General features: G+C 37.2%; 1 protein-coding gene across 2 annotated transcripts; it reads left to right on the top strand.

The window, feature by feature from the left end:
* The first annotated feature begins 353 nt into the window (after window positions 1-353).
* On the top strand, window positions 354-22,685 carry LOC138082443 (UDP-glucuronosyltransferase 2B4-like). Of its 2 annotated transcripts, none has more exons than XM_068975766.1 (6): window positions 354-1,092; window positions 1,773-1,921; window positions 15,642-15,773; window positions 19,352-19,439; window positions 22,086-22,305; window positions 22,406-22,685. In XM_068975766.1, exons 1-6 carry the CDS (start codon window positions 354-356, stop codon window positions 22,683-22,685), a joined length of 1,608 nt encoding a protein of 535 aa, XP_068831867.1. The 2 variants fall into 2 exon arrangements, with proteins under 2 accessions (XP_068831867.1, XP_068831868.1); XM_068975767.1 differs by having other exon boundaries at window positions 363-840.
* Window positions 22,686-24,138: the final 1,453 nt, after the last annotated feature.

The following is a 24,138-nucleotide window of genomic DNA, read 5'->3' as shown; positions in this document are numbered from 1 at the left end:
TCCAACTTGTGGATGTCATCTTATCTACTTCAGTGTCAAGAAGACTGCAAACATAAGGTCCACTCACATGCTATTGATTTTACAGTAGTCTATACATTTCTCTCTTACATGTTAATAACATAGTTGACTTGCATGTGCAAGATCATTGACTTTTATATCAGTGATAATACTGACAAAACAATATTAAACACTTTGTTATCACAAAATGTTCTACACTTTGCCCTTTCAATTAATTTCCACAGGAGCTGACTACTCATAAAATTTAGTTATTTGAAATGTAGGAGTTAAATTTTAACTTCCTGATTGATTTCTCCTTAGATATAAGCACGAACAATACTGATTAAGTACTCTATATGAGCAAGATGTCTATGAAATGGCTCTCACTTCTGCTGCTGCTACAGCTGACTTGCTACTTCAGCTCTGGGAGTTGTGGAAAGGTGCTGGTGTGGCCAGTGGAATTTAGTCATTGGATGAATATGAAGGCAGTTCTGGATGAACTAGTCATGAGGGGTCATGAGGTGACTGTTCTAATATCTTCAGCTTCCACTATTACTGATGCCAACAAACCATCTGCTTTTAAGTTTGAGATTTTCCCTGTATCTTTAACTCAAGGTGATTTTGAGAATGCTGTCAAGAATTTGATTGAGAAATGGACATATATGGCAAAAAATTCATTTTGGACAAATGTTTCATCATTGAGAGAATTGAAAAGCTTACTTTGGGAATTTTCCGGAATGCTTATGAAAATGTGTAAAGAAGTTGTTTCAAAAAAGAAACTTATAACAAAACTACAGGAATCAAGGTTTGATGTCCTTCTTGCAGATGCCGCTGGACCCTGTGGTGAGCTGCTGACTGAGATACTTAGAATACCTTTAGTATACAGTCTCCGTTTCTCGCCTGGCTTTTTGTTTGAAAAGTATAGTGGGCAACTTTCATTCCCACCATCCTATGTACCTGTTATATTTTCAGCATTAAGTGATGACATGACATTCATGGAAAGGGTCAAAAATATGATATATGTACTTTATTTTGACTTCTGGTTCCAAACATTTGATGAGAAGACATGGAACGAGTTTTACAGTGAAGTACTGGGTAAGTCATCTTTTTAATTGGTAGCATGAAATCCTAATTTTCCAAGTGCTTTGGAAGTTGACCACATAAACATAAAGCCACAGGATTTGGTCTCTTACAAGGAAATGAGGGAATGAAAATATAAAATGACCCATCAATCCCATAAATATTGTGGAAACACTTAAACCATAGGGTAACGTAGAACCTTGTGGCCTGTTACTAGTACAGGACACTCCAGGAAATTGTAAACCACAAATTGAAGCACTTAAAATTTCTCCAAAAAATTATATATGTAACTCATGAAACTTCATCTTTAAACTCAAAAAGTTCGCTGGAAACCTCATAAAATAACTTGATAAATGAAGACAAGTAGATTAAGGGATTACAAATGTATTTATAGTGCAAGTATCTAGGTAGCATTTAGAAATTGTTTTTACTTGTGTAGCTCATTTTCCATAATATATATTATATTATTCAGTGTATACATATGTTTCCAGATCATATTTCATTGTATCATATCATATTATATGTACACACACACACACACATATATATTTGTTTTATAAAAGAACATACACTTTCAAATATCTTTCTCTATATTATTCCAAATTCCTATCCCCATGTTACCTAATATATTCACATGGCAATATTCTCATTTGATCTAATATTTGTTGTTATTTTCTTTTTGCTTTTCCTTTAAGGAAGACCCACTACATTTTTAGAGACAGTTGGAAAAGCTGATATGTGGCTCATTCGAACCTACTGGGACTTTGAATTTCCTCGCCCAGTGTTGCCAAATTTTGAATTTGTTGGAGGCCTCCACTGCAAACCTGCCAAACCCCTGCCTAAGGTCACCTACTCCTCTTTGTTGTGCTTTGTTAACTTTGCATTTTCAATAAGAATAATCTTAAAAATTCTAGAATTTTGATTACAGTGAATCATATATGGGAAGCTGGATAAACTGACCTTCCAGTTAGAAACTGATATATTTCCATACCAACAAGTACCTGAATTTCATTATCATGGCAAAATAAAGTGGGATACCTGGGAGACTTTGAGACTATGTCAGTTAAATTGAGGCCTTAATTATTCAGTACATAATAAAGAATCAAATATTCATTAAAGAATAAATAAAAGGGACAAGCCTAGTCTAGAAATAAGTGCTAAAATGCAGAGGAATGGTGTGGGCACAGTTTCTGCCACCTGACACTCTACCTAGAAAGACAGAATGAAAGCAAATAATAAAATGTGTTACTATAAGGAAAGATTGAAATGCCAAAGAAACATCCAGCAGGAATCATAGAAAATATCTGGTCAGTCAGTTCAGTCCGACTCTTCGCAACCCCATGAACCACAGCACACCAGGCCTCCCTGTCCATCACTAAATCCCGGAGTCCACCAAAATCCATGTCCACTGAGTCTGTGATGCCATCCAACCATCTTATCCTCTATCATCCCTTTCTCCTCCTGCCCTCAATCTTTCCCAGCATCAGGGTCTTTTCCAATGAAAAGACCAGTTCTTTGTATCAGGTGGCCAAAATGTTGGAGTTTCAGCTTCAACATCATTCCTTCCAATGAACACCCAGGACTGGTCTCTCTTAGAATGGACTGGTTGAATCTCCTTGCAGTCCAAGGGCTCTCAAGAGTCTTCTCCAAAACCACAGTTCAAAAGCATCAATTCTTTGGTGCTCAGCTTTCTTTATAGTCCAACTCTCACATCCATACATGACTACTGGAAAAACCATAGCCTTGACTAGATGGACCTTTGTTGGCAAACTAATATCTCTGTTTTTTAATATGCTGTCTAGGTTGGTCATAACTTTCTGTCCAAGGAGTAAGCGTCTTTTAATTTCATGGCTGCAATCACCATCTTCAGTGATTTTGATGCCCAGAAAAATAAAGTCAGCCACTGTTTCCCCATCTTTTTGCCATGAAATGATGGGACCAGATTTCATGATCTAAGTTTTCTGAATGCTGAGCTTTAAGCCAACTTTTTCACTCTCTTCTTTCACAGTCATCAAGAGGCTCTTTAGTTCTTCTTCACTTTCTGCCATAAGGGTGGTGTCATCTGCATATCTTAGGTTATTGATATTTCTCCTGGAAATATCTTGGAGGCATTGATAATTAAGGTTAAATCTAAAGAATGCTCAGGAATGATTGAAGGTAAGGAATGTCGACATTTTAGGAATCAGCAAACTAAAATGGATGGGAATGGGTGAATTTAACTCAGATAACCATTATATCTACTTCTTTGGGCAAGAATCCCTTAGAAGAAATGAAGTAGTCATCATAGTCAACAAAAGAGTCCAAAATGCAATACTTGGATACAATCTCATTAATGACAGAATGATCTCTGTTCATTTCCATTGACCTCTGACTGATCTCTGTTCAATCTCTGATATTCCAACCATTCATTATCACAGTAATCCAAGTCTATGCCCCAACCAGTAAGGCTGAAGAAGCTGAAGTTGAATGGTTCTATGAAGACCTACAAGACCTTCTAGAACTAACATTCAAAAAATATATCCTTTTCATTATAGGGGACTGGAATGCTAAAGTAGGAAATCCATGGGGTCACAAAGAGTTGGACATGACTGAGTGACTGAACTCTACTTAACTGAACTGAACTGAAGGTAGAGGAAGATACAAAAAAAAAGCATAGTCATGACAGTTCCCAAGAAGTCCAAGTTCAGTCTAAACAGGAAGAGGCTGAGTAAAGAGGCAGAAAATGCTGGAGAGTTAAGTTGCAGACACGTAATTATAAGGAGTTTGGCACATCTAGTAGGACATAAGGGAGAAAATTAAAAGGGTGAAGAAAAGGGAGAGATGATCACATTTAAAAAACAATCACAGGATATCCTCACAGGGTTGGATTGCAAAAGGGCAAGAGTGGAAAAGGACACCATTTAGCAGGTTGTTGCAAGATATAGGCAGTGATGGAAACCTAGACAAAAATGTTCATAGAGATATAACCACACTAATTTATAATAATAACACCAACCTCATATTGTCCTTGAGGGAAAAAATGTGTTAATACATGTGAAATATCTAAAATGTCACTGGCCCATACTCAGTGATCCAAAAGAAATATTAATTATTTTCATTATTGTTATTTTATTACTATAACATACTGTCAATAACCCATGTGTGCCAGCCACATAGATCTAATTTCTAATTGAAATTGAAATGATATTCCTAATCATCAAGATTATATTATTCAGCAAACTGTCAGAGAATAGATATCCCATGGAATCTTTTAAAAGCAAATTTTAAAAGTTAACTTAATTAAAAGGTAATAAATATAATTCAATAAATTCAACAAAATTTACTTTAATAAATTTAATTGACATTTAAACTTTTTTAATATTAAGAATTTAAAGATTTTGGCAATCAGATGGGCAAGATGTAAAATTTTTTTTGTAAGTTTTGAGGCTCCTTACCAGTGCTCTAGATAAAATGAAAAATCTTCTTCAACAAAATAAATGTATGCCTTAGTAATTTGCAACTAAATCCAACCCTTAGTTGCTTTAACATCAGCATTTAAACCATTCTTCATTTGAAATCCCAGCGGTTTACATCTTACAGCATAAAAGAGATAACTCCATCTATCATAATAGAACAGGTATTTTCTTCCTACACTAATCCTCTTGTTGTTCAATTGCTCACTCATGTCTGACTCTTTGCTACCCCACGGACTGCAGCATACCAAGCTTCCCTGTCCTTTACCATCTCCTGGGGCTTTCCTCAAACTTATGTCATTGAGTAGGTGATGCAATCCAACCATCTCATCCTCTGTCATCCCCTTCTCCTCGTGCCCTCAGTCTTTCCCAGCATCAGGGTCTTTTCTAATGAGCTGGCTTTTCACATCAGGTAGCCAAAGTACTGGAGTTTCAGCTTCAGCATCAGTCCTTCCAAAGAATATTCAGGGTTGACTGACTTCAGGATTGACTGTGATTGACTCCTTGCAGTCCTAGGGACTCTCAAGAGTTTTCTCCAGAACCCTTTAGAAAACCTCAGTAAAAGTTTCCTTAAAAATGCAGGTCTCAACATCATAAATGCTTAACAGAATGTGCCCAGAGAAAATTTACCCTGCGTATATAAGAACCATAAATAATGTACAGATTTTTTTTTAATGGGGGCCCACAATTTCTACCAACTGAATCTAAAACCATCTGTAGGTTCAAAATATAAGGAATTCTATTTATAGGGTAGATTCATTCATGTTATGCAAATGGCATTTCGTTCTTTTTTGTGGTTGTGTAAGTCCATCCTAAAAGAGACCAGTCCTGGATGTTCATCCGAAAGACTGATGCTAAAGCTGAAACTCCAATACTTTGGCCACCTCATGTGAAGAATTGACTCACTGGAAAAGACCCTGATGCTGGGAAGGATTGCAGGCAGGAGGAGAAGGGGACGACCAAGGATGAGATGGCTGGATGGCATCACCGACTTGATGGACGTGATCTCTGGGAGTTGGTGATGGACAGGGAGGCCTGGCTTGCTGTGATTCATGGGGTCGCAAAGAGTCAGACAGGACTGAGTAACTGAACTGAACTGATTCCTTATGAAAGAAAGCAAGAATCTAGTCCATTTAAAATTGACTTCAGACAAAATAGAAAGCAAGCAATCTTTAACGAACTGTTTTGTGGTCTCCTTTTAAAAATTAATTAATTTTTATTCATACTGGGTCTTCGTTGCTGCACTGACTTTCTCTAGTTGCAGCGCATGGGCTTCTCACTGAGGTGGCTTGCAGGTTCTAGACTTTCAGGCTCAGTGGTTGTGGTGCTCGTGCTTGGTTGTCCCCAGGGATGCCCCGAGGCATGTGAGATCTTCCCAAACCAGGGATCAAACACACATTCCCTGCACTGCCAGGAGAATTCTTAGCCACTGGGCCACCAGGGAGGTCCTCAGTTCAGTTCAGTTCAGTCGCTCAGTCTTGTCCGACTCTTTGGGACCCCATGAATCGCAGCACGCCAGGCCTCCCTGTCCATCACCAGCTCCCGGAGTTCACTCAGACTCACGTCCATCAAGTTCGTGATGCCATCCAGCCATCTCATCCTCGGTCGTCCCCTTCTCCTCCTGCCCCCAATCCCTCCCACCATCAGAGTCGTTTCCAATGAGTCAACTCTTTGCATGAGGTGGCCAAAGTACTGGAGCTTCAGCTTTAGCATCATTCCTTCCAAAGAAATCCCAGGGTTGATCTCCTTCAGAATGGACTGGCTGGATCTCCTTGCTGTCCAAGGGACTCTCAAGAGTCTTCTCCAATACCACAGTTCAAAAGCATCAATTCTTCGGCGCTCAGCCTTCACAGTCCAACTCTCACATCCATACATGACCACTGGAAAAACCATAGCCTTGACTAGATGGACCTTAGTCGGCAAAGTAATGTCTTTGCTTTTGAATATGCTATCTAGGTTGGTCATAACTTTTCTTCCAAGGAGTAAGCGTCTTTTAATTTCATGGCTGCAGTCATCATCTGCAGTGATTTTGGAGCCCTGTGAACCCTTAATAGATCATTTTTGTCTACTCTTTATTGATGGCAAAATGAAACTGATATCTTTTTCAAGGGTAAAATTCAATATCTGTTGTTTTTTTTCCTCTCTGTTTTTTAAACTAATTCCAATTTTATTGGAATATAGCTGATTAACAATGTTGTTACAGCTTCAGGTGGACAGCAAAGGGACTCAGCCATGCACATACATGTCTCCATTTTCCCAAAAACTCCCTTCCCAAGTAGACTGCCTCTTAACATTGAGCAGAGTTTCCTATGTTATCATTTAGGTCTTTGCTGGTTATCCATTTTAGATATAGCAGTGTGTAATATCTGTTTTAACTGCAAACTGTTTGGATTACCTATAGTAACCTTCCCAGATCCAAAGGCTGAGATAAGATAGTGAAAGTTCTATGCTATCTAACGCTATTTTTGAAGTTTCCATTTTTTCATTTCAGGAAAGTGATAATGTTAGTAGGAGGGGAGATTAGGAGAAGAAGAAGAAGAATGAAGGGAAACGTGAATAGTAGTATAATCATGATAAATTAGTAATATTTGCTATTATTATCAAGCTGAAGAAACAAGATTTAATTCCAAGTTAATGACTGTGAGGACTTCATTGCATAAGGAAACTGTTTATTCACCTATTAACTTTTCCAGTAATTACTGGATTCTAGAAAATTTCTGCACTTTTTAAAGAAATAGGATATTTGACAAAATGCATCGTCATAAAAATGCTTATAGATTTTGTCTTCATAATATACTTATATGAAACTATACAAAGAAAATAATCAAGATGTCCTAACACAATATTTTGGATAATAATTCAAAAATGTCAACACTAGAAATAATAGAAATAAAGCAATGGTTAAATAATTTATAAATACTTACATTATAACATTACAATGATTTTATCAAAGAATGCTTAATTACACTGTCACCTATGAGGTTTAGTTGGAAAAAATGAATATAATAAGATCACAATTTTATTCTGGGATAAAACATTATAAGCTGGAATTACAATTTTCAAATATATATATCAAATGCACATTTCATGATAGGAGTAGAATAAACATTAGAATGAAAGCACAAATTTTAGCATAATGTCCTCTGTGTTCATTCAGGTTATCAAAAATGGCAGGATTTCCTTCTTTCTCATGGGTGAATAATATTATATTCTGAGTGTGTGTGTTCATGTTAGTGTTTGTGTATATATTTAGCACATCATTTTTATGGATTCATCCATTGATGGGCACTTAAGTTGTTCCCTTGATTACTACGAATATTGTTGCAATAAACATGGGAGTGCCTGTATTTCATCTACCCTGTTTTTATTTCCGTTGGTTATATGCACAGAAGTAGAACTGCTGAATCATACAGTAGATCTATTTTTAATATTTTGAGGAAATTTCATTTTGTTTTTGATAAAAGTGGAACCAATTTACATCTCACTGCCAGTGTAAAAGCATTCACTTTTCTTAACATTCTCATTAATACTTTCCTCTTCTTGGTGTAGACGTTCTAACTTTGATCTGCATTTCCTGGATAATTAGTGATATTGATAACTGGTGGCTATTTGCACATCCTTTTGAAAAATGTCTGTCTTGTTTATCTGTCTATTCTTTAATTGATTTTTCATTGCTGTTGAGTTTTGTGAGTGCTATATATATTTTGGACCTTAGTTCCTCACTCAGTATGCAATTGTGAAATTTTTCTCCCATTCTGTAGTTTGTGTTTTCATTTTGTTGATTGTTTTCTCTGTTGTGCAGAAGCTTTTAAGTTTGATGCAGTGCCACTTGTTGATTTTTTTTAATGTAATATTAAAAAACAATCACTTTCAAGACTACTGTTAAGGAAGATCATCTCTACATTTTCTTTAAAAGTATTATGGTACCTGGTGTTATGCTTAAGTCTTTGATAAATCTGAAGTAATATTTTGAGGGTGTAAGATAGGGGTCTCATTTCATTTTTTTGCGTATGTTTATTCAAGTTTTTCAGAAGTAAAATAAGTTATTATTCTTTCCCTATTGGGGATCTTGGCTCTTTTGTTGAATTTTAGTTTGCTATATATGGAGGGATTTTTTTCTAGACCCTGTATTATTCTTCATGGGTATGTTTGCATTTATAGGCCAGTACCATATTGCTTTAAATGCTATCCCTTTGTACCATAGCAAAGTAGATGGACTTCCCTTGTGGCTCAGCTGGTGAAGAATCTGCCTTCACTGCTAGAGATCTGGGTTCACTCCCTGGGTTGGGAAGATCCCCTGGAGAAGGAAATGGCAAGCCACTCCGTATTCTTGCCTGGAAAATTCCATGGATGCAAGAACCTGGCGGGCTATATTCCATGGGGTCACAAGAGTCGGACACAACCGAGCGACTTCAATTTTGTACTATAATTTGAAATTTGGAGGTGTGATGCTTTTGGCTTTGGGTAGCGGGTATATTTTAACAATATACATATGCTGATCCATGAACATAGGATGTCTTTCCATTTATTTATGTTTTCTTCTATTTCTTTTAACAAAGTCTTAGAGTTATCACTGTAAAGATCTTTCACTTTACTGGTTACATTTCTAGTTATTTTCTTGTTTTTGGTCCTATTGTAAATGGGGTAGCTTTTCCATTAATAGTACATATGAATGTTACTGATTTCTCTGTATTGATTTTACATCCTGCAACTTTACTGAATTTGCTGATTAGCTCAGTTTTGTGGTTAAATCTATTTTTTCTGTGCTAAAATCTATGCCATCTGCAAAAAATGACAATTTTGCTTCTTTCTTTCTGTTTGCTTGCATGTGTGCTCAAATACCCAGTTGTGTCTGACTTTGCAACACTCTGAACTGTAGCCCCCACCCCCAGCCTCCTCTGTCCATGGAATTTTCCAGGTTACAGTACTGGTATGTGTTGCCATTTCCACTTCCAGGGAATCTTCCCATCCCAGGGATTGAACCCATGTTTCCTATATCTACAGCATTGGCAGGCAGATTCTTTACCACTGAGAAGCCCTCCTTTCTGATTAAGAAGCCTTTTATTCTTTGTGTGGCCTAGTTACTGTAACTAGGGTTTCTAGTACAATGTTGAATCAGTGTAAGAGTGACATCCTTTTCTTGTTCCTGGTCTTACATAAAAAGCTTTCAAGTTTTCACTGTTGAGGATAATGTTAGCTTTGGGTATATATATATATATATATATATATATATATATATATATATATAGCCTTTATTGCATTGAGGTATGTTTCCTCTATACCTAAAATATGAGGGTTTCTAACATGAAAGAATGCTACATTTTTTCAAATGCTTTTTTATTTTTTGTACATCCGTTGAAATGACCAAGTTATTTTATATTTCATTCTATTATTGCAATGTATTACAAATATTTTGGGGTATATTGGACCATATTACATCCCAGAGAAATATTCCATTGGTGACGGTATATAATCTTTTAGATGTATTCTTAAATTCAGTTTGCTGATATTTGAGTGATAGTCTTTGCATATACATTCAGTCTGGATATTCTCCTGTAGTTTTTTTCTTGTAATGTGCTTATCTATTTGGTATCAGGGTAATGCTAGCCTTGTAAAATGAGTTTGAAAAGATTCCCTCAAACCCCTTAATTTTTGGGAAGAATTTTCTGAAGGACTAACATTAATTTTCTTTAAATATTCATAGAATTTATCAGTGAACACATCTGGTTCTGAGTTTTGTGTGCTAGGAGATTTTTGATTTCTGATTCAGTATCTTTACTCATTGTGACAGTTTAGATTTTCTATTTCTTCCTGACTCAGTCTTGGTTGTTTAGATTGTCTGTTTCTAGAAAATTGTCTATTCTTTTCCAATGTGTAATTTGTTATCATGTAATTCATCATAGCAGTCTCTTATGAGCCTACATATTTTTATCATATCAGTTGTTATGTCTCCTATTTCATTTTCATGTTTTGAATCCTTTTTCCTTGGTAAATATAGTCAGATGTTGTCAGTTTTGTTTATCTTTTTGAAAAAACAGAAAAAAACAATGTATCATATCACTTGGACCCAGAATCTAAAAATGTCAAACTTGTAAAAACAGAAGTAGTTTAAAGATTACCAAGGACTAAAGGACAAGAGAATAGGAGAGATATTTAAGGGTACAAGTTTGCATCTTGTAGTAAATAAGTCCTAGAGATATAAAGTACAGAACAGTGAATATACACAACAGTATAATATTATAATCATCATACTTTCCAAGGGACTATATCCTAATTATACCCACCACAAAAAGTAATGATAATTACTAGACATAATAGAGCTTTAATCAATAATAAAATGGCAATCATATTATAAAACATAAATTATCAAATCAAGTTATAGATCTGAAATTATATAATATTTTCTGTTATAAAATATTTCAATTTCTTATAAAAACATATGAATTTGAAACTAAGGAATTCCTGGATAGAGAGTTTAGTAAATCTATTTATTTTAATTTTCTATGCTTTTGCATTTTTTTTGCAATAAGCCTGTATTATTTTCATAAAAATTATCAGGGAATGAGACTAGTCAGTACATATAAGTAATTAATTTGTGAAAAGGTAATATATTATAATAATAACAAACAGATGCATCTTTCAGAGTATAGATGAAGCACCATTGGATAGCAAGTCATTGAGACAAAACATTGAAGCCAAGTAACTTTAAATCCTGCTATAGGTCACTAGAATGCATACATTACTTGGATTCACCATGTGAAACATAAGAAAGTTTAGTGGCCTTATCACTGTGACTGATATCATTAGGTTGAAATTAAATTCTGAAAAAATGCTAAACAGTATGTAGTCTGCAATATTAAAGTCTGAACACTTTTTTTTTCTGTTAAAAATAGTTTTGAAAAAAATTTTATGCCAAAAATTAGGATCAGAAACTATACATTTTATAATAGAGGAGTTCAGTCATTATCTAGAGAGAGAAAAGAATAGTGAATTTAAAACAGAAAAAAGAAATTAAATAAATTAAAAGAAAGAAAGAAAGAAAGAAAAGGTATGTGCATGGATTATATCAGATATCCAGGAAAATTTTGCTCATTTATATTTTTTGTAATAGAGTATATTGAGAAATGTGGAATTTTTCTGTTAATAGTAGAATAAAATGCAAAATTTTTAAAAAATGAAGTGGAGTCAAGAATCACAAGACAAAATAATTCAGAAACAGTTGCAGGAAAATACAGATTCACTAGGAGCTGGCATGCTGCATTCCATGGGATCACAGAGTCGGACATGACTGAGTGACTGAACAGAACTTCTGAGGAGCTTTATTTAGTTTGAAGTGAACTCAAAATGTGACCAGATCTCTACTGCAGAAGGCTATGGGGTACTTCTCCCACTGCCCCTGGGGGTACTGAGATGATGATGTTAGGTTCCCTCACAGTGGTTACACATAGCACATTCTACAGTGACATCAATTATATAATATTAGTTCATGACAAAGGATGTCACATATAAACAAACCCAGTAATATGGTAACTCAAAAATGTAACTGCTCCAGCAGTGCTGTTGTTGTTCAATTGCTAAATCGTGTCTGACTTTGCTATTCAAGCATAACTCTGGGTTATATGTAAGATTCATAAGACTCTTTCATAGAACTTTCAAACTATAAGCCAGACTCTTCAATATCAGTAATTAGTAATTTAGACAGACAGAGTTGGGGAAATTATGACAAAGTTTCATGCAAGAAAATGAGAGAATGACAGACATGAACAAATCTGAGTCATGGATTTTTCTTAGTGCTCACAGTAAGGAAAATGAAATCCTAATGAATAAACGAAGATCATGGCATCCGGTCCCATCACTTCATGGGAAATAGATGGGGAAACAGTGGAAACAGTGGCAGACTTTATTTCTGGGGGCTCCAGAATCACTGCAGATGGTGACTGCAGCCATGAAATTAAAAGATGCTTACTCCTTGGAAGAAAAGTTATGACCAACCTCAATAGCATATTCAAAAGCAGAGACATTACTTTGCCAAGTAAGGTCCATCTAGTCAAGGCTATGATTTTTCCAGCAGTCATGTATGGATGTGAGAGTTGGACTGTGAAGAAGGCTGAGCTCTGAAGAACTGATGCTTTTGAACTGTGGTGTTGGAGAAGACTCTTGAGAGTCCCTTGGACTGCAAGGAGATCCAACCAGTCCATTCTGAAGGAGATCAGGCCTGGGATTTCTTTGGAAGGAAAGATGCTAAAAAGCTGAAACTCCAGTAGTTTGGCCACCTCATGCGAAAAGTTAACTCATTGGAAAAGACTCTGATGCTGGGAGGGATTGAGGGCAGGAGGAGAAGGGGGTGACAGAGGATGAGATGGCTGGATGGCATCACAGACTCGATGGACGTGAGTCTGAGTGAACTCCGGGAGTTGGTGATGGACAGGGAGGCCTGGCGTGCTGCGATTCATGGGGTTCCAAAGAGTTGGATATGACTGAGCAACTGAACTGACTGAAACTAAAATTTAAAATAATTCTTCAGAAAATCTGTCTGAAATAAATAAATGATTTAGTAAATCTATAGTAATAAAGAATTAGAGGTGAAATGAACCCTGCACTGTAAATTTCCAAGAATCTGTTAGTAATTAATTACATAACTGATGAAGAGTCTCTCTATAATATTGTTTCACAGTATCTCCTTGTCACCACTGTGTATTGGGTCTATCTCATTTCCCGCTTATACACAAACACGTTTGTACAAATAGGCATAATAGAAGAAATTTACCTCTTCTCATCCATTTCCTTCCCAAGGACTTCAGGGATGTCATCTGTTTAAAAGGACAGCTATTACTAAAAACAGTAGGGGCTTCCGTGGTGGCTCAGATGGCGAAGGACCTGCCTGCAACGGGGGAGACCCAGGTTTGATCCCTGGGTAGGAAAGATCCCCTGGAGAAGTAAATGACAAACCACTCTGGTATTCTTGCCTGGAGAACTCCATGGACAGAGGAGCCTGGTGGGCTATTGTCCATGGGGTCACAAAGAGTCAACAGGATTGAGCAACTAACACTTTCACCTTCAGAAACAGTATGGAGTTTCCTAAAAATTTTCTAAAAATGAATTTTTGCTGTGTAATATTGAGTACCACAACAGACCAAAGTCAAAGATGTGAAGTTAGCATGTTAAGAATCAAGAGGGCAGGAGGGAAATCACTTTATAAACTAACTATATAGTATGTGATAAGAATAATACAGACTTCCTAATTTAAACCTGCCACTACAGGTTACTGTTTCTATTCAGTTGCTCGATTGTGTTTGACTCTTTTCCATGCCACAGACTGCAGCATGCCAGGCTTCCCTGTCCTTCACTATCTCCTGGAGTTTGCTTAAATTCATGTTTATTGAGACAATGATGTTATCCAACCAGCTCATCCTCTGTCATTCCTTCCCCCCTACCCTCAATCTTTCCCAGCATCAAGGTCATTTCCATTGAATCAACTCTTCACATCAGCTGGCCAAAGTACTGGCCCAAGCATCAGTCCTTCCAATGAATATTCAGGGTTGATATCCTTTAGGATTGACCAGTTTGATCTCCTTGCTATCCAGGGGACTCTTAACAGTCTTCTCCAGCACCACAGTTTGAAAGAATCAGTTCTTTGGTGCTCAGCCTTCTCGATAATGCAACTCTCTCATCAATACATGACTACTGGAAAAAACATATTTTCAGTGTATGGACCTTTGTCAGCAAAGTGATGTCTTGGCTTTTGAATATGCTAAGTTGGTCACAGCTTTTCTTCCAAGCATCTTTTAATTTCATAGCTACAGTCACCATTCACAGTGATTTTGGAGCCCCCCAAAATAAAGTCTCTCACTGTTTCCATTGTTTCCCCATCTCTGTCATGAAGTGATGGGACCAAATACCCTGATCTTAGTTTTCTGAATGTTGCATTTAAGCCAGTGTTTTCCCTCTCCTCTTTCACCCTCAAGAGGCTCTTTAGCTCCTCTTCACTTTCTGCCATTAGGGTGGTATCATCTGCATATCTGAGGTTGTTGATATTTCTCCCAACAGTCTTGATTCCAGCTTTTGTTTCATCCAGTCTGTCATTTTGCATGGTATAGTCTGTCTATTACTTAAATAAGCAAAGTGACTAGATATAGCCTTGAGTTAGTCTTTTCCCAATTTTGAACCAGTTCGTTGTTCCATGCCCAGTTCTAACTGTTGCTTCTTGTCCTGCATATAGGTTTCTCAGGATGCAGGTAATGCAGTATTCCCATCTCTTTAAGAATTTTCCATAGTATGTTGTCACTCACACACTCAAAGGCTTTAGCATGATCAATAAAGCAGAAGTAGATGTTTCACTGGAATTCCCTTGCTTTTCCTATGATCCAACAGATGTTGGCAATTTGATCTCTGGTTCCTCTACTTTTTCTAATCCAGCCTGTACACCTGGGAGTTCTCAGTTCATGTGCTGTTAAAGCCTAGCACCGATACATATGATGTGGCAACTCCTCTTCTGGTTATATATTGAAAATAACTGAAATGAGGATCCCAATGAGATATTTTCACACCATATTCATGAAAGCAGTATTCATAAGAGCCAAGAGGTTGAAGCAACTGAAGCATCCATAAACAGAATAAACAAAATGTTGTAGATACAAAAAGATGGAGTATTACTCAGTCTTTAAAGGAAAATTCTGACACATGTCACAACATGAATGAATCTTATGCTGAGTGAATTAAACCAGAGGTGAAAAGACAGACTGTACAATTCAACTTGAAAAAAGTATCCAGACTAATCTAATCTGTGCAAACATAGAGTAGAATAATGGTTACCAGGGACTGAGGAAAGATGAAAATGGCGTTTCTTAACGGGTACAGACTTCCATCTTTGCCAGATGGAAAAGTTCTGGAGATTGATGCACAATGTGATAAGAATGATTAAGATCGTAAAATTTTATGTTGTATTTATTTTACCATGATATTTTTTTTAAAAGTGACTAATGATTTCTAGACTATATCTGATTTTGTCTCTTTAGTTTTTTGTTTTTTGGGTTTTTTTGGCAAACTTTTCAATAGTCTTTGCTATGCTGTTGTTTGTTGCTCATTTGTGATGCAGTAAATTCTTTTTCACAGGAAATGGAAGAGTTTGTTCAGAGCTCTGGAGAAAATGGTATTGTGGTGTTTACTTTGGGGTCAATGATCAGTAACATAACAGAAGAAAAAGTCAATGTAATTGCATCAGCTCTTGCCCAGATTCCACAAAAAGTACGTAAAGTAACTTAGTAGTAGATAATTACTTAAGGAAACCATTTAATTCTGTAAGGAGCCTGATTACAGATATATTATGCAAGAAGGACAAACTATTAAGATATCTCCAAATTATTTGATTATATATATTAAGAAAACAAAATATATATATATGGTAGATGGTAGAACAGTAGATAGAATGTCTTCAACTGACATTAAATTTAGATTAACACTGTAATCACAAAGAAAAATATTTAAGAGATGCAGTGTGAATTTTGGTATTGTAATGGTAGTGTGGACAGGAAAAAAAATCACCGAATTCTGTCTTGTTATTTGCCCATTTTCCCTGAGGACTCCTGAAGACACGACACATAGATGTTCTCAGGAGTTGAATTTTCATGGTATATATGGCCTCTCAATAATATTAAGGAATATTGATAAAAGTCTGGAGTGCTTCTTGCAGTTTGTACTTGCCAGGAATTCCTGGTCCCTTTTACATTTCCTAAGTTTTGGAACAGACCTAATCAGTGTGCTTTCTAGGTTGCTATTCAGAGAAAGGATGGCTTCTCTTAATTGTTTATGCTAATTTTTTGCTGAAAACCTAAGTTACTTTACATTCACAGATCAAATAGAAGTTAAACACTAATAAATTATAATCTAGTTTATAAGAATTGCTGGAATTACAAAACTGGTACTTACTTTGCTATGATACCTAGAGACCATATTAATCAATACTAAGTGCTTTCTGCTTCATTGTTGAAGCATTCAGGGTCAGCTGAATAACTTTAGTGACATTATTTTGAAACTTTTTCAACAGCCTTGTTGTCCCTTACAGATTACCAACCGACTCTTTTTTTCTATGGGTAAAACATTTCTAAGCCTATTATGACAATAGTGGTAATAATCGGGCAGTGGTGGTTTAGTCAATGTCGTGACCGACTCATGATCCCATGGACTGTAGTCTGTCTTGCTTCCGCCCGTGGAATACTCCAGGTGGGATTATTAGTGTCAGTTGCAATTTCTTTCTCCAATAATCTGGATTCATGTAAAAAAAAATTCCAGCCGTAATTATTTTTGGAAGTAGTGTTTAACAATTTGTATTATGAATGAAGTTATATTTCCTAGACAGCCTTAATTAACTTATTATTAATAAACTATAAATAAGCAGAGCATTTCTCTTAATTTGCAGATTGCATGCATTTTCTTCTTTGCAATCAAAATTTGTAAAATTCTAATAAAATAAGTTGTATTAACATTTGGATAAAATTAAGCACTTCAAAAAGGGAAAATGGCTGCCTCCGGAGGCCTTACAAATAGCTGTGAAAAGAAGACAAGCAAAAAGCAAAAGAGAAAAAGAAAGATATAAGCATCTGAATGCAGAGTTCCAAAGAATACCAAGAAGAGATAAGAAAGCCTTCCTCAGAGATCAACACAAAAAAATAGAGGAAAACAACAGAATGGGAAAGACTAGAGATCTCTTCAAGAAAATTAGAGATACCAAGGGAACATTTCATGCAAAGATGGGCTCTATAAAGGACAGAAATGGTCTGGACCTAACAGAAGCAGAAGATATTAAGAAGAGGCAGCAAGAATACACAGAAGAACTGTACAAAAAAGATCTTCATGGCCCAGATAATCATGATGGTATGATCACTCACCTAGAGCCAGATCTCCTGGATATGAAGTAAAGTGGGCCTTAGAAAACATCACTATGAACAGAGCTAGTGGAAGTGATGGAATACCAGTTGAGCACTTTCAAATCCTGAAAGATGATGCTGTGAAAGTGCTGCACTCAATATGCCAGCAAATTTGGATAACTCAGCAGTGGCCACAGGACTGCAAAAGGTCAGTTTTCATTCCAATCCCAAAGAAAGGCAATGCCAAAGAATGCTCAAACTACCGCACAATTGCACTCATCTCACACGCTAGTAAAGTAATGCTCAAAATTCTCCAAGCCAGGCTTCAGCAAGACAAGAACCATGAACTTCCAGATGTTCAAGCTGGTTTTAGAAAAGGCAGAGGAACCAGAGATCAAACTGCCAACATCTGTTGGATCATTGAGAAAGCAAGAGAGTTCCAGAAAAACCTCTATTTCTGCCTTATTGACTATGCCAAGGCCTTTGACTGTGTGAACCACAATAAACTGTGGAAAATTCTGAGAGAGATGGGAATACCAGACCACCTGACCTGCCTCTTGAGAAATCTGTATGCAGGTCAAGAAGCAACAGTTAGAACTGGACATGGAAAAACAGACTGGTTCCAAATAGGAAAAGGAGTACGTCAAGGCTGTATATTGTCACCCTGCTTATTTAACTTATATGCAGAGTACATCATGAGAAACGCTGAGCTGGAAGAAGTACAAGCTGGAATCAAGATTGCCGGGAGAAATATCAATAACCTAGATATGCAGATGACACTACCCTTATGGCAGAAAGTGAAGAGGAACTAAAAAGCCTCTTGATGAAAGTAAAGAGGAGAGTGGAAAAGTTGGTTTAAAGCTCAACATTCAGAAAACAAAGATCATAGCATCCAGTCCCATCACTTCATGGGAAATAGATGGGGAAACAGTGGAAACAGTGTCAGACTTTATTTTTTTCGGCTCCAAAACCACTGCAGATGGTAACTGCAGCCATGAAATTAAAAGATGCTTACTCCTTGGAAGAAAGTTATGACCAACCTAGATAGCATATTGAAAAGCAGAGATATTACTTTGCCAACAAAGGTCCGTCTAGTCAAGGCTATGGTTTTTCCTGTGGTCATGTATGGATGTGAGAGTTGGACTGTGAAGAAAGCTGAAGAATTGATGCTTTTGAACTGTGGTGTTGGAGAAGACTCTTGAGAGTCCCTTGGACTGCAAGGAGATTCAACCAGTCCATTCTGAAGGAGATCAGCCCTTGGGATTTCTTTGGAGGGAATGATGCTAAAGCTGAAACTCCAGTACTTTGACCACCTCATGCGAAGAGTTGACTCATTGGAAAAGACTCTGATGCTGGGAGGGATTGGGGGCAGGAGGAGAAGGGGTGAGAGAGGATGAGATGGCTGGATGGCATCACCAACTCAATGGTCATGAGTCTGAGTGAACTCCGGGAGTTGAGGATGGACAGGGAGGCCTGGCGTGCTGCGATTCATGGAGTTGCAAAGAGTTGGACACGATTGAGCAACTGAACTGAACTGAACTGAAGCACTTCTATAACAGTTAAAAAGAAATTGATGAATATATTTGAAAATGAAAGTTAGAATACAAACTAAAACAAAAATATGTTGTTTATTGGTAATTTGCCATAGTCTTTCTGCACTAGAAATAAGATCATCAAAAAATGTCTTAAATATTTGAATTTGTCATTGGAAACCTATTTGTCTATGTCATCATATGTGACATGTCATAATTGTATTCCATCTCAGATTGAACCTAAAAATGAGCACATCAAATGTGAGTGTTGCTATTAAGTAGTATATTAACAGTTATTATCAATTAAGGCCTTATGCTTTGATTTATTTATCTGTTATACAGCGGCATTTAAATTTTATTTGAAAATTTTAACACTATGACTTTGAAGCTGAACTCATGGAATAAGATATTTCCTTTACCTTAACAGGTTCTATGGAGATATGATGGCAAGAAACCGGATACCTTGGGGCCCAATACCCGTCTGTATAAGTGGATCCCCCAAAACGACCTTCTTGGTAAGACTTGGCAAAAAATATTAACAACATGAGTAACAGGTAAGCAAAGTGATACTACTTCAATATGAAACAAACATCCAACATTTATTATTGAAAAACTCCTTTGAGTTTAAGTAAGAAATCTTTATCCTTCATTGCAATTTCCACCCCCAAAAGGGGGGGGGAAGGAGAAAATTTAACAGCATTGTGTTATACATGGTCACATCCTTCACATCCAGAAGCAAAATATGTTTACTTTGGCTATAATTACTTTTCACTGTGAAATTTTAAGTAACTCTGTGCATTGTTCTGTCTCTGATTTCCCTCCTTATACCTATCTTTTCCACTCCTTCATTTCAGTTCAGTTCAGTCACTCAGTCATATCAGACACTTTGTGACCCCATGAACCGCAGCACACCAGGCCTCCCTGTCCATCACCAACTCCCAGAGTTTACCCAAACTCATGTCCATTGAGTCGGTGATGCCATCCAACCATCTCATTCTCTGTCACCCCTTCTCCTCCTGCCCTCAATCTTTCCCAGCATCAGGGTCTTTTCCAGTGAGTCAGCTCTTCACATCAGGTCACCAAAGTATGGGAGTCTCAGCCTCAACATCAGCCCTTCCAATGAATATTCAGGACTGATCTCCTTGAGGATGGACTGGTTGGATCTCCTTGCAGTCCAAGGGACTCTCAGGAGTCTTCTCCAGCACCATAGTTCAAAAATATCATTCTTTGGCGCTCAGCTGTCTTCACAGTCCAACTCTCACATTCATACATGACCACAGGAAAAACCATAGCCTTGACTAGATGGACCTTTGTTGGCAAAGTAATGTCTCTGTTTTTTCATATGCTATCTAGGTTGGTCATAACTTTCCTTCCAAGGAGTAAGTGTCTTTTAATTTCATGGCTGCAATCACCATCTGGAGTGATTTTGGAGCCCAGAAAAATAAAGTCTGACACTGTTTCCACTGTTTCCCCATCTATTTGCCATGAATTGATGGGACCAGATGCCATGGTCTTCGTTTACTGAGTGTTGAGCTTTAAGCCATCTTTTTCACTCTCCTCTTTCACTTTCATCAAGAGGTTCTTTAGTTCTTCTTCACTTTCTGCCATAACAGTTGTGTCATCTGCATATCTGAGGTTATTGTTATTTTTCCCAGCATTCTTGATTCCAGCTTGTGCTTCATCCAGCCCAGTGTTTCTCATGATGTACTCTACATATAATTTAAATAAGCAGGGTGACAATATACAGCCTTGATGTACTCTTTTTCTTATTTGGAAGCAGTCTGTTGTTCCATGTCCAGTTTTAAATGTTCCTTCCTGATCTGCATACAGGTTTCTCAAGAGGAAGGCAAAGTGGTCTGGTATTCCCATCTCTTTCAGAATCTTCCACAGTTTATTGTGGTCCACACAGCCCAAGGCTTTGGTATAGTTAGTAAAGCAGAAATAGATGTTTTTCTGGAACTCTGTTGCTTTTTTGATGATTCATCGGATGTTGGCAATTTGATCTCTGGTTCCTCTGCCTTTTCTGAAACCAGCTTAATTATCTGGAAGTTCATGGTTCACGTATTGCTGAAGCCTGGCTTGGAGAATTTTGAGCACCCTTAGGGATATTTTAAATGATACTTAAAAATAAGTGTTCCTCTTTTTATTACCTGTGGTGCTCCATTTTCTATCAGAAAACATCCATATCTTTTACATCAGGTGGTCACACATTTCAAGATAAGTTGTAGCTTTTCCTTCCTCTAGTTCCACTGCCACTACCATTTGCCCTTCTTGTTGCCTTGACACAATTCCTATCAGACTAAATGGCTTCATTATTGTTTTAGAGATTATATTTCTGACATGCCCTCCTTGTTTTTGTTGTAAAAATATTTTCTTTTACTCAGAATTCCCTTTCAGGTTTTTCACCTACTAATCTTGGATTCATTTGTGAAGTTCAAGTGACATAGCTCTTTATAAAGTCTTCACTCACCTCTCCAGCAGACTTCAGTTCAGTTCAGTTTGGTTCAGTCGCTCAGTCGTGTCTGACTCTTTGAGACCCCATGAATCGCAGCATGCCAGGCCTCCCTGTCCATCACCAACTCCCAGAGTTCACTCAGACTCACGTCCATCGAGTCAGTGATGACATCCAGCCATCTAATCTTCTGTCGTCGCCTTCTCCTCCTTCCCCCAATCCCTCTCAGCATCAGAGTCTTTTCCAATGAGTCAACTCTTCGCGTGAGGTCGACAAAGTACTGGAGTTTCAGCTTTAGTATCATTCCTTCCAAAGAAATCCCAGGGTTGATCTCCTTCAGAATGGACTTGTTGGATCTCCTTGCAGTCCAAGGGACTCTCAAGAGTCTTCTCCAACACCACAGTTCAAAAGCATCAATTCTTCAGTGCTCAGCTTTCTTCACAGTCCAACTTTCACATCCATACGTGACCACTGGAAAAACCATAGCCTTGACTAGACGGACCTTTGTTGGCAAAATAATGTCTCTGCTTTTCAATATTCTATCCAGCAGACTTAAGAATTTCTTATTCTGAATTCTGAAGCAATTTAAATACAGTATCATGTGTTATCTAAAAGACACTGCTCATTTCAGTTGCTTTATAATGCTCATTTCTCAGTTTATTTTTAAGACTTTTAATTAATAATTTTACTGAAATTCACTCAATTTTAGGTCACCCAAAAACCAAAGCCTTTATAACTCATGGTGGAACCAATGGCATTTATGAGGCCATCTACCATGGGATCCCTATGGTGGGCCTTCCTTTGTTTGCTGATCAACCTGATAACATTGCCCGAGTGAAAGCCAAGGGAGCAGCTGTCAGAGTGGACTTGGAAACAATGTCAGCAAGAGATCTGCTCAGTGCATTGAAGGAAGTCATTAAGAATCCTTCGTGAGTATATTTGTTTCACTACATTTTGTGACAACAAATACAACAGTTGCCCACAAGCTAGTTCATTTTATAAATTGATGTTTCTTTGCTTTTCCTTTAGCTACAAAGAGAAGGCTATGTGGTTATCCACCATTCAACGTGATCAGCCTATAAAGCCCCTGGACCGAGCAGTCTTCTGGATTGAGTTTGTCATGCGCCACAAAGGAGCCAAGCACCTGAGGCCAGCTGCCCACGACCTCACCTGGTTCCAGTACCACTCTCTGGATGTGATTGGGTTCCTGCTGGCCTGTGTGGCAACTGTTGTATTTGTCATCACAAAATGCTTTCTCTTTTGTTACCGCAAGTTTGCTAAAACAGGAAAGAAGCAAAAGAGAGAGTAGCTGAAGGTGTTATGCCCCTAGATGGAACTCCTCCAGTTAATTCCAGCACAAAAGAGTTACAATGAGCTTCCCCTGTGACAAAACAACAATTCACAATTTAGCATCTCAGATCAAAATTGTTTTCAAGTGATTTTATACCTGTTTATAAATTGGAAATAAGTCGTGCCAAGAATAAAACTGGTGAAATCTTCAGTGAGAATAAAGTTATAGGGTATATATTGAAATTTATTACTTTAATTCAAAAGTTTTACTGAAATCTTTTAATTTAACTGTTTCACAGGTTGTGCATAGCTACAAGAACAATAACAATTTTATTCATAGTAACTATATTATTTTGTAGATATTCAGAATTTTTACTTTATTTTGGTGTAGAATTCTGTAGTTTTATCTTGCTATAGAAGCTATTCAATAATTGGAATTGTATCAAAAGATGCACCCCTTCGTTTCATGTTTGACTCCAGTAACACTTGGTTGTTACTATCCATCCAGCCTAAGCATCACTTTTTACCTAAAACCATGGAAAGTCATTTGCCTTCATCCATTTAACTCATTTAACAGTAGAATATTTGTGGAATTAGGAATATAGTAACTGCTACCTAGTTCATATTATACAACTGAGATATTTCTGAAAATCTTTCATTCCATGCATGACCTAATTCTCTATTTTTCATCATCTTTTTTTTTAATTTTTATTTTTACTTCATTTTACTTTACAATACTGTATTGGTTTTGCCATACATTGACATGAATCCACCATGGGTGTACATGCGTTCCCAAACATGAACCCCCCTCCCACATCCCTCCCCATAACATCTCTCTGGGTCATCACCATGCACCAGCCCCAAGCATGCTGTATCCTGTGTCGGACATAGACTGGCAATTCGATTCTTACATGATAGTATACATGTTACAATGCCATTCTCCCAAATCATCCCACCCTCTCCCTCTCCCTCTGAGTCCCAAAGTCCGTTATACATATCTGTGTCTTTTTTGCTGTCTTGCATACAGGGTCGCCATTGCCATCTTTCTAAATTCCATATATATGTGTTAGTATACTGTATTGGTGTTTTTCTTTCTGGCTTACTTCACTCTGCATAATCGGCTCCAGTTTCATCCATCTCAACAGAACTGATTCAAATGTATTCATTTTAATGGCTGAGTAATACTCCATTGTGTATATGTACCATGGCTTTCTTATCCATTCATCTGCTGACGGACATCTAGGTTGTTTCCATGTCCTGGCAATTATAAACAGTGCTGCGATGAACATTGGGGTACATGTGACTCTTTCAATTCTGGTTTCCTCGGTGTGTATGCCCACCAGTGGGATTGCTGGGTCATAAGGTAGTTCTATTTGCAATTTTTAAAGGAATCTCCACACTGTTCTCCAAAGTGGCTGTACTAGTTTGCATTTCCACCAACAGTGTAGGAGGGTTCCCTTTTCTCCACACCC

The sequence above is a fragment of the Capricornis sumatraensis genome, chromosome 7 (genome assembly GCF_032405125.1).
Source record: "Capricornis sumatraensis isolate serow.1 chromosome 7, serow.2, whole genome shotgun sequence".
Lineage (NCBI taxonomy): Eukaryota > Metazoa > Chordata > Mammalia > Artiodactyla > Bovidae > Capricornis > Capricornis sumatraensis.
The sequence above is the reverse complement of the archived record's forward strand: the minus strand, read 5'-3'. Positions and strand labels throughout refer to the sequence as shown.